The following is a 15,209-nucleotide window of genomic DNA, read 5'->3' as shown; positions in this document are numbered from 1 at the left end:
GACTGCGTGGCATAAGGAAATTGAAGTTTCATTCTACCAGTATGCCAGCCATTTCAATTAAAATCTGTCCCTAACAAATAAGTGCAATAATGATTGGGAATGCCATCTTAATGTCAAAAGATGACATGGAGAGAAACAAAAAGAAAAAAGAAAGAAAAAAAAAAAAAAAAAGGAGAATACTGGCACACTTATTCTTTCTTATACCCAATCATCCAGTACAGTTCATCAACTGGTTTATGACTGGCACTAGTGCACAGATTGAAGAATTTCAAGATTACTATATATAAATCTAGCAACTGCATTAGGCATAAGCTCCCTGGCCTTCTAACACTAAGCAAAGCTGTACTGACAATAAAAGTAAACCAAAAAGACCTGACAACAATTATTCTGAACACTTGCTAAATGTCATCATTAAAGCACTCTCGTGATTAAACAAAGCAGAAGTGAGGAAAGAAGACAAGATTGTGTTTGCGCAAAAAACTATAACTACAATTAGTTCCAAAATTTTATACATGTTAAATGTTTTGTTATCTATTCTGTTATCAAACAAACTTTAAATTCTGTCTTCCAATTTGTTTCTCTCAACATCAACATTTTTAAAAATTTGCTTTATTTGTATGCGTTTTTTTTCCCCCATTTTATTTATTTTTAAGAGGAGTCTCAGCTGTTTGGGACCTGAGGTTGATTTGCTTTGAGGCTTCGTAGTGCTCTTCTCGCAGCTGCAGATTTGGCAATCCTGTAGCTTCTGCCAACACCTTTAAACTTTCCCTTTCCTACAACTTCCACTGTTACTCTGACCTTTCCATCGTAAGTTCTTTCTGCAGGACTGCAAAAATATACATAAGAATTACTTACTGCCTAAGCAAGTTAATGTGAAATAAGAGACCTACATTCTCTTTTCTACAGACATTAAAGCAGAATAGTTTAACAGAAATCATTACTTTTCTCAGACAGTCATGTGAGGAAAAAAAAATAATAATAAATAATAAAAAAAAAAAAAAAAATCGGTAAACAACAAACGTGTCAGCTGCTTAGTGCAAAAGAAATTAAAATTATGTCAGCACGTTTAAAAATCCTCAGTAGTTTATGAAGCACAGCTTAAAAACTTTTCCTGGTAGCGCGTACCAAAGCAAGTGTATTCTTACCTAAATTTGGCTGTCTCTGGCTCCATCTCCAGCAGCTCTCGCACTGGGGAACGGGGCACATTAGCAGAAAATTTTTCTATTTAAAAAAAAAAAAATTAGCTTTGTTCTCTTCATAGCAGATGGCACTTAATTATTAATTTTTTTCTGAAAGCTGACAATACCTATTAATGGCCTCATCATTGGATAGTACACTTGCCAAACCATTTCCAAAGACATTCCGCTATCCATATAAATGGCACCAGCAAGGGACTCAAATATATCCCCCATGGCCTTTGGTACTTCAATGTCTTCCTCTTTTTCTTCATCTTCTTCAGATCTTCTGAGCTGTTTGCAATTAAAAAAAGCCGAGGGGGGGAAGAGAAAGAGAAGGGGAGGAGAAAAGAGAGAAACAATTGCTTCTTTTAAAATAAAACAAAGCTCTTCAGAAACGTAAACGCTCTTACATCCTATCCTGAACTGCTTCCTTCAAGTTTTTCATTGACAACTTTCGACAGTGATTTTTTTCCTTTATTCCCCAATGAAACCAAGTTGCTGGATATATCATTTTTCAAATGTGAAAAAAATCCCCAACACCAGTGTATACAGAGAGCTTATACGCTTTGTGAATTCCTCCTGTAATAATTCTGTAGGATTTCACCATGGGTCTGTTTTTCCCAATAAGAAACAGACTTGGCTCTATCAGTTAATACTAGAAAGCTATTCACAACAAAGGAAGAGTTCATACATTAAACATCTCCTAGAAGGAGACTGTAAAAATCTGTAAATCCAATCTCTGGATTAAAGTCGGCTGCTGTACCTTTCCTTACCTCATTTACCCCACAAGACAAGCGTCAAACAAACGTTACTAAAATAAGCCATTAATAACTGATAACCAGCAACATCAGACAGAACTACCAGGCACACATCGGTATTTTTTTTAAATGTAGCAGGCAGTGTTTTCTTCTATGCTACTAATTTAAGACAATAGTCTACTCTCTAAACTTTCAGTATATGTCTTAAGGGTCTTGAGTTAATCTAATCCTTTACTAAAACCACCTCAAATACATACAATATACATTCACTTAACTCCAAACAAAGTAACCTGAAAACAAAAGTTTTTGACCATTACTCTCCCCTGCCTAAAGAGAAGTAAATTTCTGTTGCCCTTTTCCCCCAGCAGCTTACCCTCTCACTCCATTTGGCCCCTATTTGGGGTTTTATACCCGATTCAGTCCTCTTAAGAGTCACCGTAATACTTTACAAACTAGTCCCACCCAATATTTCTACCTAAAATAAATCAAACAAGAAGTCAGACCTGATGTGTACGCACTCCAAATGGGAATTTTGATGTTAAAAAACAAATTCAACTGTTTTGAATAGCATATTTCATACCCAGTGCAAACTGAAGCACTTTTGAGTTATACTGAAATAACAGAAGGAGAGAGAAACTAAGAGCCATAAGGCAAGGGACAACAGATGTTTCAGGAGCGAGATTTGAAAAAAAAGAAAAGCAGATGACGTGGAGACACACATGGAAACCAGTCTAGCTGGCATGAATTGCCGAAACAAAGACTCTTGCATTAACTCTGATGAAATAAGAGTTTCAGTAATTCAGTGCCAGACCAAGATAGGGAGCAGGCGTAGAGACAGTGAAACAAGAATTTTATTTGAAACAGCTATCACACAATTTGGTTGCAACTTCATGGAAGTTTCCAGGCAAACCTTTTGCATACTAGCAAAAACTGAACAAAGCTAAAAGTCACTACTGTGAGCTCTTAAAATAAGTTTTTAGCCTTTTCACTCATATTTTGAAGAAAACAAGACAGATAAGAGTTTGATCCTCTGATGTAAAGTAACTTACATTATCTGAATTTCAGTGACAAATTTCTAGTCAATGTTTTCTGAATCTTCCCATAAAACCTATGGATTTGACTCTGCAACAGAGTGCAAGGGCTGTAAACACATACACGTGTAACTGCAGTATTTTGATTCCCAAGCTTTTAAATTGTTTATCAGAAAGAAGAAATTACTAAAGACAAAGATAACATGTTTATTTAGTGCTGGAGTATTCTCAGAATATTTTCTAAGAGACTGGTCACAGTTTTTCAGAAGACAAACTATTAGGGATATCTACTGAATAACACTTTTAAAGAAAGGGTAATGAGAAAGTCCATCTCTTCGAGAACCCTGATTAGAACTTGACTGACAAGGCCCTTGCTCTCATACATTTTCTGAACAGCTTATCTAAATGAGTTTTAGTCTGTTTTGCAGCAAACAGATGTTCATTATCATTAGCTTTCCTGCACAGCACAGATATGATCTGTGTTTGCAGGTCTCCAGTTAAACTATTTTTCAAGTAGCTTATTTGAAAGATGCGTATAATGTTTCCCTGGTTAGCAGATACAAAGCCTTTAGAAGCATGTCAAACACACTTGAGTACAGTGCAGTGATACCTGCTCCAGCAACAAACATCAGAAGAAAACCAGCGGAAATCTCTGTCAGTATGCCACATTAAATAATCCCAGCATTGTGCCAAGGTAGTACTGCTCATGATGTTGCATGGATATCCTATCCTGAGTCAGCATTATGTGACTTCCATCACGCTAAGAAATACAGTGACATGCTTCAAAGCAGATACTGAACGCACATTTCTTCTACTTCCACTAACCTCAGAATCCATTCCTTGCATTTCATTCTTTTCCATTTGAAACTGCACAAAGTCATCAATAACATGAAACAGTTCAGGAGAGACAGCTTTGAAGTACTTATGGTAGTCATACTTTACAGCTAATGATGCAAAAATGGTATTATTGACTAGAGCAGATCGTAGGTCAGTAAGAACTCCTGGAGAGTGTTGCCGTGGGTCTTCATAAAGGTGCTTGGTTATGAGGTAGTCCAAAATTGCATCTCCCAGGAATTCTAAGCGCTGGTAACAATCTTAAAGCATTGGAAATAAAAGAATGTACAACATCACAATTAAGTTTTAACACACACATTCTTTCCAAGCCTTTCTGGATAAGAGGTCTGGTACACTGCCATGTAAATTCCACAAACTAACCAATGCTCAGAGAAGGCAACCTGTTTTTTAAAACAGGTATCTTTGTGTTTAAAGAGACTGTTACTGAATTATTAAATAAAAATAAATAAAAAAATCAGAAAAAATAAAAGTTATATCTAACGATAAAGCCACTTTTGAACCAAATATTAATTTGTCAGGCTAGCAAAACACTTGTGTTTATAATCAGTTAATGCTTTTACTCAGGAATTTCACATTGTACTGAGAGGTATCAAAAAAGTAAAATCAAGGGATTCCATCAGCAGGCTGATCTAACAACAGCAATAACTAAACCTCAAAAAAAAAAATCAATAAAGAAATCAATGTATTATATGCAAGGGGGAACATACAGTCTGAGATTTTTTCATTGCCACACATTTAGATTTCTCAAAATGCTTTGAACAAAGATTCCCATTCAGAATGGGTCTTTTAAACTGGAAACTAAAAATGACAAGCCTTCGCTGTTTGGAAAATTGACGGGGGACACAGGAATGGAGAGCTACAGAGGTCTACTTTTAGAAAACAAACAAAAGCAAAAAAAATCCCTTGAAAGTTAACAGGGATAGGTGGGTAGAGAAGGAAGGAAGACAAAATGACTACAAAATAACATGAGAGCGAAATGGCTAGTACGAAGTTGCTTTTATAGCAGCTGCACCTAAGGTGCTGCCAGGTCTCAACTGCTAGCACCTCCTTTAAGAGAAAAAGTTACAGGTAACAGCAGTTCACAGTTGTCTTACTTGGTAAACAGAAATGGCATCAAAAAGTTTCTGCTACCAACAACATAATTTCATCTACACACTATGCCTCAAGGTTTCTGTTTGTTAGTATAGATATAGAAAGCAATCATCCACCTTCTATATGCCTTGTGAAATATTTGTAAAAAGTAAATATATATGTGGGTAGTATTACCTAGAATGAAAAACCAAAGGACCATTTCAGTGTTTTGTCAGAACTGTTTCTCAATGTACTAACATTTCAAAATGACTTATTTCTTTAATTAAAGCAGAGCTTTCTTACTCCTTGGAATAAGGAACCAATTCACTATGGGGAAAAATTCAGACTGCTGACTGCACAGGAATTTGCCATTCACTTCAAACCGGGCTGGAATTTTACCATGGTTTGGTTTTAATTGCATATTATCATAGGAAAATATTTAGTTTTAGAATGAACAAATACTAAATTAATTAGTATAGGCAAAAGTAATTCAAGAAGATTACAGAAATACAGATTTGTACCACTGTAAAATCTTTTATGAGATCATGTATAGAAACATTAAGCAGTTAACCTGAAATTAATATTTAGTCTGATTTAGTCAATTGCTTCAAACTGTGACTTTAAGTATTTACTCAATAAAATGCCTTGACTTAAATTAAGCCTTCCAATTCACAACTTCAAACAGAAGTCTCCGTGTTTTGCTATCCTATATATTCAGCTAAAGTTGTATAGTCTACTTCTGTTCTTCAGAAGTACAGACAAAGGGTAATATTCTTGGGATCAGATTATAGTACAAATTTGCTAAATATATTTGCAAAACATGATCGCTACTTCTAGAACTACGTTGCAATTTTCTAAAGTTCTACAAGAACTTATTTCAGCTAAATGAGGATCTAATATATAACTAGTGATAGAGCAGCAGAAATGAAAAATGCTGCCCTTTCCGAAAACTTGGTTAGGCTTCAGTAAAACTTGTATCTTTATCAAGTGCAAAATATGAATAAACACTAAAGTACAGCTTCAGCGAGTATCCCTCTCTACATAAGGGGCAAGATATTCTTGTCTAAGATTGTATTCAGAGACTACTAACTTCTTAAAGTAACATGTGACGTTTAAAAAAAAAAAAAAAAAAAAAGACTACTACACAATACATACTGCTTCCCTTGCATTTACAATACATTTTTAAGACAACTTACCAGTAATGGTATTATAATGGTACGAGGCATGAGTAAATGCCTGAAGAAGATACGCCTTGTTCTTAAAACTGTAGTTTATTTTCTTCTCAAAGTTTTCAAAACCAGAAATAAGGTGATTTAGGGTTTTTTCAGCATCTGGGTGATCAAACATACACCTCGGTGGAATCTTCAAACAGCCATACTCCAGGTCTTTATACAGAGAAGGCTCTGAATTAGCTACAGAAGCAGAAACAGAATTTGGTGAAAGATTTTTCTGCTCACTGTTACAATTCTCTCTGTTAGCACACAAAGCGCCTTCCCAATCAGTCTTTTTAATTACAGGGAGCACCTTCAGCCCCAATGAACACAGGAAAAGCTGAGCAGCTCTTTCACCACAGCTGGTCAGGTAGCAGCCCAACAGAGCTTCCACACAGTCTGCAATGCTTTTGTCAGCAATACACTGCTCTGTATGCAAGTCATAGGAGATAGACTGTTTTCCTGCATCAACACCACAGTTTTCTTCTGACGGATTCCAGAAGCCCACTACAAAATCATCCTCTTCAACGGCCTTGCTAGGATCCAGGTAGCACATAGCATCCCAAGAGCTATAGTCAAAATCATCAAAATCTGATGAAAACTGGACATTACCCAGGGATGACTTTTTGGGTGCTTTCCATTCATAGTTTGAATCAGTGGTTGAAAAGTGTGAGAGAGAAATTTTCTTCACAAAAGCCCCTGATCCCATTAACATATTATCAATGAATTTGATATGCTCCTGATCATACTCCAGAAAATCATCTTCAAAGTCTGTTTCTTCCTTGGGTAACCTCCACATTAGGTCTTCATCCTCTTCATCGTCATCATAATCATCAAGTTTACCATTAGCCAACAAGTTCTCCTTTGCCTATGAAAGAACACAAAAAATATGGTACTGAAGCGGGAAATGAGGAACTTTTATTCCAGAACTGTCAGAAGAGTAAGACTTGGGTAGTGTTTGCTAATAGTAAGATCAATTTTTTTAATTAATGTTCCTAATTACACTGTCTGATCAGATGCACAATACAACCTCAATTAACACTAGCATTCTAAGACTAAAATAATTGCCTTGGAATACAAAACTTATTACTAACCTATACTAGCATATGTTATATATCTAACACATGCTGCATTTCGTAGGAACTCATGCTTATACTTAAATGTGATGCACATACAATAATTTTTAAAACCACTAAACGTTAGATACTCGCACGTTAAAGTAATCAAAAGAATTAAATTAACAAATTTAGAGAAGTACAACAGTTTTGCGTGTATCCTTCTCTCCAGCTGCTAAGGCAGGCTACTACAAATGTTCAATCGATGTAGTTTTGAAGATTCTTTCTACATCCTTCTATGGTAAATACTAAGGCACTTGCAGAGTTTACTGTAGTCACAATCACAATAGTCTCAGTTTTGGGACACACAAACAGAAACCGCATTCAATGAAAAAACTGTAAGAACATCTTTACCCCCTAGTCTTCAATAATCATCACTAAGCAACAAAATACATTTATCTATGCCCTCAAATACACCTGCAAACTAATTCGGTCTACTTGGCAAAATAGTAGAAACTAAGTTTAGTCAATCAGTGTAGGTGATTTTTGTATAACAGATCAAAACCAAGAGTCTAATACCAGTTAGGTGACAAGAATCTAATGCTTATTTGGGCAGCAGTCTTGACTGCATGCGTTGGGGATTCAGTAAGTGATCTTGCTGCTTATTAGACCTTAGATATAGGCAAGTTTTTGGTTCTGTAAGAATTAACTTGTACCGTGGCTCTTAATTTTAGCAAATATGACATCTCTCCAGTTTGTCATACATTTAATATTACCAGGATTTCAATACAGCAGGTCTAAAAATGAAAAAGCATAAAAAAAGGCACCCTTCTGTAATACAAGTTGTTGTTGTTTGTTTGTTTTTAAACTGAATATTCAGATATACATTAAATCATGAAGTAGAATAACAACTCAATGCAAAGGCAACTAGTACTAATCCTATCCTTTAACCAGTACATATTTGTTTACAGTTTGGGGTTTTTTCAGGCTACACTTACAGCCTTAGCTAACGAAGAGAAAAGTTAAAAGTTGTCACCAATTTTCTAATACTTGCATACATACCCACAACAGTAAAACTAACGAAGTCTCATGTCTTTTCCCTGCTCATATTGAGCAAATTGGTATGGACTGATGTAAATTACAAATTGAACACAGATATGCCCAAGCTATACAATGCTGTACAATTTGCCATGGCCCCAATCCAGGAAAGCACTTAAACATATTAGCTCAATGCAAATAGTCTTCCTAAGATCAAAAGGACTATTCACAGGCTCAGCCCAGCATCACTGATGTCAGCGGGAATTCTGCCACTGAATTTGATAGGAGCAAGATCAGATTCGAAGTGCTTTTCTGGATTGGGTCCTGAAAGGCAACACCATTTTGAATCAAGTGAAACAGCCTCTATCTGCCCTCAATCTATGTATGTCATATTGTAGGTTTCGGTCACTTGATCTGGCAAATCTGTGAACCAGATGCTACCACTGGGGACCTCCCCCTTTGGGCCAAAGAGGTGTGGATGGGTGGCAGCTGAAAGGTGTGCTAGACAGCACCTGAAACTATCTAAGGATCAAACAGATCACAATGTTCCTCATCAGGATGGAGCAGGCTTAGTCAGGTTTAGCAATGAGAGGGAAAAAAACCCCTGGCTACGGAAATTCATAGTTAAGACATTTTGCCAAAAGAATTTCTGCTGCTGTAATTACCCATCTCACGTGTACACAGCAGGAGTTTCTGTGTCTTTAATTGATCAGAAAGAGACAGCAAAATTTGATTTGAAATAGTTATTTTGGATACTAGTAGCAGTATAATGCTCAAAATAAGACTAATTTAACCATCCTCAACTAGAGCTAGAGCTGATTTTTTCTTGTTACACACCACCTGTGATATCTGTCACTGAACCAAAAATACACTGTCTAAATGAGACATGTCTCACAGACGATTCAAAACAGATTTCAGTGTATGTTTTCAAAGATTTAACAAATGATAGATTTCATTTTTACTACTATTTCATTCACAAGTTTCTTAAAATAAAATTAATTTTAATTAGGACAGCTACCTGAACTACAGTAACATTGCCTGCACATCGCTTCTTGTCTGAAAAAAAAAAAAAGTAAAATTCTAAGTGATGAGAATGAACAGTAGGTAAAGGAGCCAGGAAGCAATTCTGATAGTTGATTTTTTTTCATCATTAGACAGCATTTCAAAAATAAGTCAACAATGAATCCCAGAAGAACGAACCTTTTCTTAAAGAATATCTGATTGATTTTAAATGCTATCTTCAGCTTGTAAGTGGCCATAAAGACATATAAGTGCTTTTTTTCCATGCTTTTGGAAATCAGCTATTTGATCAAATGACCAAAAGATGATCTTTCCCCTTAATAAAGCTTGATAACACACATACACAAAAAATATCATCATTTGACTAGGATGTGTTAGGAATAATTTGTCATGATAGGAAACTTCTAGCCCCAGTCATACACCATCAGCCCATGGATGGAGAATGAAATTTAAGCAGGCAAAAAATTTACTTGGCACAAAAGCCCCACTTCTTAGTTGCATCACTGTTTGCATTTCAGTCTGAAATTGTGTGTTTTATTCACAAATAAACAGTGACTAAGAGAGAGGAAGAGGTGCTACTGAAAAGTTACGGAGAACTGAAAGCTTTTTAAAAGCAATGATTAGCTCCTGTCCCAAATGTGATATTTTATTTTTAGAAAGGTATAGCAGTAAATCCCTTTGAAATGAAGTCTTGGCACAATACAGAACCACAATAATCAAGTTGTTTTATTCTGCAATAAACATTTATTTGCACAGTACATTTACCTAACAGCCCTCTCATGTGCCCTCTGGTGGTTCTACAATCCGAATGTGGTCTTCAGGATTGGGAAAAAGAAAAAAATCCCTCCACCCCCTTCCCCTGACCTCCAAATCAATCTCAAACATTCAAACATTATTTCTCATCCATGCACTTCTACTCTTGACATACAATGAGTTTAGTCAGAAAATACTTTGAATCGTTCCTCATTAAGAGTTGTCATTCTGAACTTTTTGGTTTTAAGACAGCACTGTATTTTGGATGAGAAGTAGCTCTCAGTGTAGCTAACAGCAACAAACATTGAACATTTTCCCAAGCCAGTTCTAATCTTCGTTCTGCCTCAGCACTGCGAAAATCAGGAACAACTCCTTTTCCTATATTCTTTAAAGGTGAACTCACTATTTGTTAAAAAGCAGACTGTCTTCTGCCTGTACATACTACAGCAAAACCAGTAATGACAATTCCATTTAAAATTTCCAAGACAAATTTCAGAAAAACTCCTGAGAGCACGCTAGCTACAGGCAAAAAAAGCTTTTCTTCTCTGCTTTTCCGTTAATAGATACACTCATTATTGGATAAATTTCCTTACTTCAGGTTCTATACAGGATTGGTTTTCCTCTCATTTGCCCTAACTTATATTGAAGTTTTAGAAAGGAACAAAAGATAGATTTACTTTTTTTTTTTTTCTAAAAACATAGCGAAATATCTGGGAGGAGGGAGAAGGTAAGGGTGAGAGAATAATACATGCAAATAATAATTCCTCAACATAGTTAAATTAAGTCTTACCATTTCATCTTTCTCCCACTTATCAGTGTTGCTCTTGTCCTGGTTTACTATGTAACCAGGAGGAAGCCAATTGACTGGGGGATCAAAAATCGATACCACCATACGACTAGGTAGTCCTTTCTTTTTTCCGAGGCGATACAAGTTACAGTTGCTTACCTTCAAGAAAAACATTCTGATAAACCTCTATACATACATTTACATAAAAATAGGTTAAAATGCAAAAGGAACAAAACAATTATGTGTCAAGCCAGATCTCGTACCATTATGTATTTTCTCTAGCTCTCAAAGGGAGTTCAGCTTTCTTAATACAGTACAACGCATTCACAGCAAGGTACAGATTTTAAAAAATATTTTTTTTTTAAGGCCAAGCATACTAGGTGTGACAATTTCAGTTAAAGAAATCTGATAAATTCTGTTTGCAAAATAAAATTATTGCTACTTTTAAAATAATAGCAAATATAACTTGTACAAGTGTCATTAATTACCAGTATTAGTAATCAACATTCAGACTAGATTTGGAATGAAAAATGATTGCTATTATGGGTAGATTGACCTAAACCTTGGCAGTTGAAAGCGTTAAAACAGTTCCGTATAACAAATCTTATTAAGTCATAATCCAGGCGTTATTTTGACAGCCTCTAAAATTCTTTCAAATATTTTAAAGAGAAGCGAAAAAAGCACTCCCACGTACACACACTTCCTTTTCCTTTTTAACTATCAACTCCTGGATCTTCATTTCTCATTTTAAACACACTTTCCATGTTTCAAGTCTTGAAATTTGAAGTTGGATATTCAATCACTTCCTTTACTTGAACTGTGCAATTTATTTAGCCCTCCTTATTTTTTAAGATTAAACTACTCAATCATTTAATTCTGAGACTGATGCATTTTATTAGAGGTAGACAATCAAACCCTTAGCATTTAATTCAAGTTATCACATTATGTGGGGAAAAAAACCTAAACAAAACAAACTTTCACAGGATTGATTATTCCAGAACTTAAAAAACAGCAGCAGAAGACTCTGCTCACTACTGTTTACGTTTACTTTAAAATACTTTCAAAAGAATTTTTATTTCTGTTCAGTCCTGGCCTTTCTTAGGCTAGTAATCAGCTGGTTTAGATCTCAAAGTGAACAGCAAAAAACAGTTTCGGTCAATCACAGTTATGGAAACATTAATTCTGTAGTTCTGTATTTTTATTTCTAATATGCATGCTACCCGATGTACAATCAGTAAAGCTGTGGACTTAAGTCAACCTGTTGCCACTCAATCTTCTAGTGAAATTTTTATATATGTGGCTTGTTACAGCATGCTTTTTACATAATATGATTGGATTGTTACTACTTACTTTTTTGCTTCTCATATATGACAGCCGTCCCTCATGAGCATCAGGGTAAGTGCAAAACAAGTACGTAGTGATGGCATGCTTTAAAAATGAATCACCAAGCATTTCTAGCCGCTCCAGATTAAATCCATCACTAGCATTTGAAAGAGTCAAAGCTTGAAGAATCAGACCAGGATTAGGACCGAGAGTTTTTGAGGAGTACCCACTGGAAGGGTTCTTTTCAGAATCTGCTCTGTCTTTTGAAAGATTAATAGCTTTTGAAGTACTGGTGGTCACTGCCATTTTGGGGCATCCATCTGAGGTAGATCTGTTAGCATTTCCATCAAGGTATTTATTACTCAGTAGAGTACATTCATTGCTGGGCTTGGGCTGGTTCTCACTGCTGTATAAATTCTGAATGGGATATGAGGTAGTTGGTTGTACAGGTATTTCCTGCCTGCAGTAATTCAGCTGATTTCCTTGGCAAAAGTCTCTGTTAACTAAATCACAATTGCCATTGGCAAGATTTTTATTATAAGAAACACCATTAATTGCTGCAAGTTCTGCCGAGACATCAATTTGGAGTTTACTGGGTGACTCATTGAGCAATGTTCTGTAACTCACAGACATTTGGTCATGGTTTTCTGCAGAAGAGGTTCTATTAGCACCTTGATGTGCAGCATTTTCAGGGACTACAGTTGTGCTGTGCTTACAGTAATTTTCATTCTCTACTAAGGAGGAGTTAGGAATAGAGATGAAGGATTTGCTGTCAATAGACTTTTTCCATCCGAAGTCCAAGTTAGGATATCTGTAAAGACATATACCGATTTTGTTAACAAACAAAAATTATCACAAGATAAGATGACTATATGCACATATATGTTTAAAAAAAAAAAAAGTCACGTTCTTCTGAAAAGAACAGTAACTGCAGCATCCAACTTCACCATTCCCAATCAAGTCTTTTTAAACTATGCTTCACTGAAAACTGGTATGACTGAAACAAAGGGAATTGGTTTTAAATTCATGCAATAATGGTTAAGTTTTCACTTTTGTTTTCCAATGAAGTCAGATATCATATTGAAAAACACATATTGAAAAAATACATGCCTGAAATCTGCAGGAAGTGATTTAACCCCTACACCAGCATCGGTGGCTGTTTGAGCTCTTAGTTCCTCTGCTGTCAAAAGGCAGTGCAGGCGATAAAGTATGCTGGGCAGGCAAACTGCTTTTCTCCACAATGATGCTGGAATAGGATGTATAGCACAGAGCTCTGGAACCAGTATCTGGGGAGAGGAGGGGGAAGAAAAGAATTTTACCAGTAAAGGTAGTTGTCAGATCACTGTTAAGAGAGGCAACTGGAAGTAGATACTTATATTTTACCTGCTTATTCTGCAAACTTTCCCACTTTGCTTTCCTCTTCTCAGCACTACTTAGAGGAAGTGCTTTCCCCTTCTGGTTCAAATGGCGAGGAGTCAAAAGATTAAGTCTAAAAAACACGTGAAAATACTTTAATGTAAGTACATAATTAATGAATAGAACTTACTAGCCTAAACTTTCTAAACTGATGACTGATTGTTCTTAGTCTTCAACCTGAATGCATTTTCCAGAGTTACCTCTGGAAAAACATGGACTCAAGTTGTAGTTGTTACAATATAAGTGAAGTACCCCTCAAGAAAAAAAGTATCAGTAACTATTTTGGAAAATAAAAGTTTTCATCTTATCCCATAATTCAAAAAATAAAAAGGCACTTTATTGTCAAACTACAAACATCAGACACAAATGTGAATGTTGTTACCTTGAAGATGTGTGGTCCACATCCAGCAGTGGCTGGTTGAGATTGGTCAGGTCAAGATTATACTTTGTTTTATAATATTCAGCAAAAGTTTCATATTCAGGGGAAGGGAATTTACTGAGTGGAGTAAGATCAGTGTATACATCAGCTACATAGAATCGATGAGGCTGATCAAAATTTCTATACCTAAAAAAAAAAAAAAAAAAAGTATTTTGGCATGTTATAGCCTTAGGGTAAAGCTTATGCTAAGTTCTTTATGTTCTAATGTGGTCAGGTGATAAACCGTTAAATAGCTCAATTGAGGTTTTTGATTGGTGTTTCTTTTGACTGACTGGCATGTAGTTTTCCTTTTTTCCCCATTTTAAATATGGGAGTTATGCTTCCCCTTTTCCAGTCAGCAGGAACTTCACTGGACTGCAACAATTTCTCAAATACGATGGATATTGGCTTGGCAACTTCATCCACCAGTTCCCCCAGGACACACAGATGTATCTCATCAGGTCCCATGGACTTGTGCACCTTCAGGTTCCTTTGATGGTGTTGAACCTGATCATCTGCTACAGCGGGCAGTTCTTCATTCTCCCAGTCACTGCCTTTGCATTCTGGAACTTGGGTGGTGTGGCTAGAGCACTTACCAGTGAAGGCAGAGGCAAAACAGTCATTGAGTACCTCAGCCATGTCCATATTCTGGGTGACCAGGTGTCCCATTTCCTTCTGGAGAGGGCCCACATTTTCTGTAGTCTTCCTTTTGTCACCAACATAACTATAGAAGCTTTTCATGTTGCCCTTGATGTCCCTGGCCAGATTTAATTCTATCTGGGCTTTAGCTTTCCTAACCTGATCCCTGGCTGCTCAGACAATTTCTCTGTATTCCTCCCGGCTACTTGTCCTTGCTTCCACCTGCTGTAGGCTTCCTTTTTCTGTTTGAGTTTGTCCAGGAGCAACTTGTTCATCCATATAGGCCTCCTGATGTTTTTGCCCAACTTCCTCTTAGTTGGGATGCATTTCTTAATGTATGAAACAAGGTTACAAATGTTTGGCGTCTCCCAAGCCTGAACATTATCAGATGGCAACTAGTAATTCTCATAAAAGATATGTACTCAGCCACCTACTCCAGCCCCACCCCCACATAGTAATAAAAAAATATGAGGGGGAAGGAGGGAGAGTAATACTGGTTTAGTCACTGAAGTCCAGCATTGTGCTAATTCACACCCACCTATGAGCTACTTCTATAGCATTAACTCTGATCTCATGAAGTAATGCTTGTACACAGTGATGGCCCATCACCACATTTTACACTAGCATTTTTAACACAGCAATCATCAGCACAGGTA

The 15,209-nt window shown here is 36.3% G+C and overlaps 1 protein-coding gene across 1 annotated transcript in view; it reads right to left on the bottom strand.

Annotated features, from left to right (window-relative positions):
- Window positions 1-637: 637 nt before the first annotated feature.
- Window positions 638-15,209, bottom strand: part of DICER1 (dicer 1, ribonuclease III) — a 35,421-nt gene continuing 20,849 nt past the window's right edge. Inside the window, exons 17-26 of the mRNA XM_082485518.1 lie at window positions 13,879-14,061; window positions 13,464-13,569; window positions 13,191-13,366; window positions 12,108-12,891; window positions 10,761-10,916; window positions 6,090-6,972; window positions 3,793-4,061; window positions 1,307-1,469; window positions 1,146-1,221; window positions 638-826 (exon numbers count right to left, since the gene is read on the bottom strand). Of these exons, the coding sequence (XP_082341644.1) occupies window positions 661-826; window positions 1,146-1,221; window positions 1,307-1,469; window positions 3,793-4,061; window positions 6,090-6,972; window positions 10,761-10,916; window positions 12,108-12,891; window positions 13,191-13,366; window positions 13,464-13,569; window positions 13,879-14,061 (2,962 nt within the window). The 3' untranslated portion in view covers window positions 638-660. The remainder of the gene's footprint in view (window positions 827-1,145; window positions 1,222-1,306; window positions 1,470-3,792; window positions 4,062-6,089; window positions 6,973-10,760; window positions 10,917-12,107; window positions 12,892-13,190; window positions 13,367-13,463; window positions 13,570-13,878; window positions 14,062-15,209) is intronic.

The sequence above is a fragment of the Vanellus vanellus genome (genome assembly GCF_965231255.1).
Source record: "Vanellus vanellus genome assembly, chromosome: 6".
Classification (NCBI taxonomy): domain Eukaryota; kingdom Metazoa; phylum Chordata; class Aves; order Charadriiformes; family Charadriidae; genus Vanellus; species Vanellus vanellus.
The sequence above is the reverse complement of the archived record's forward strand: the minus strand, read 5'-3'. Positions and strand labels throughout refer to the sequence as shown.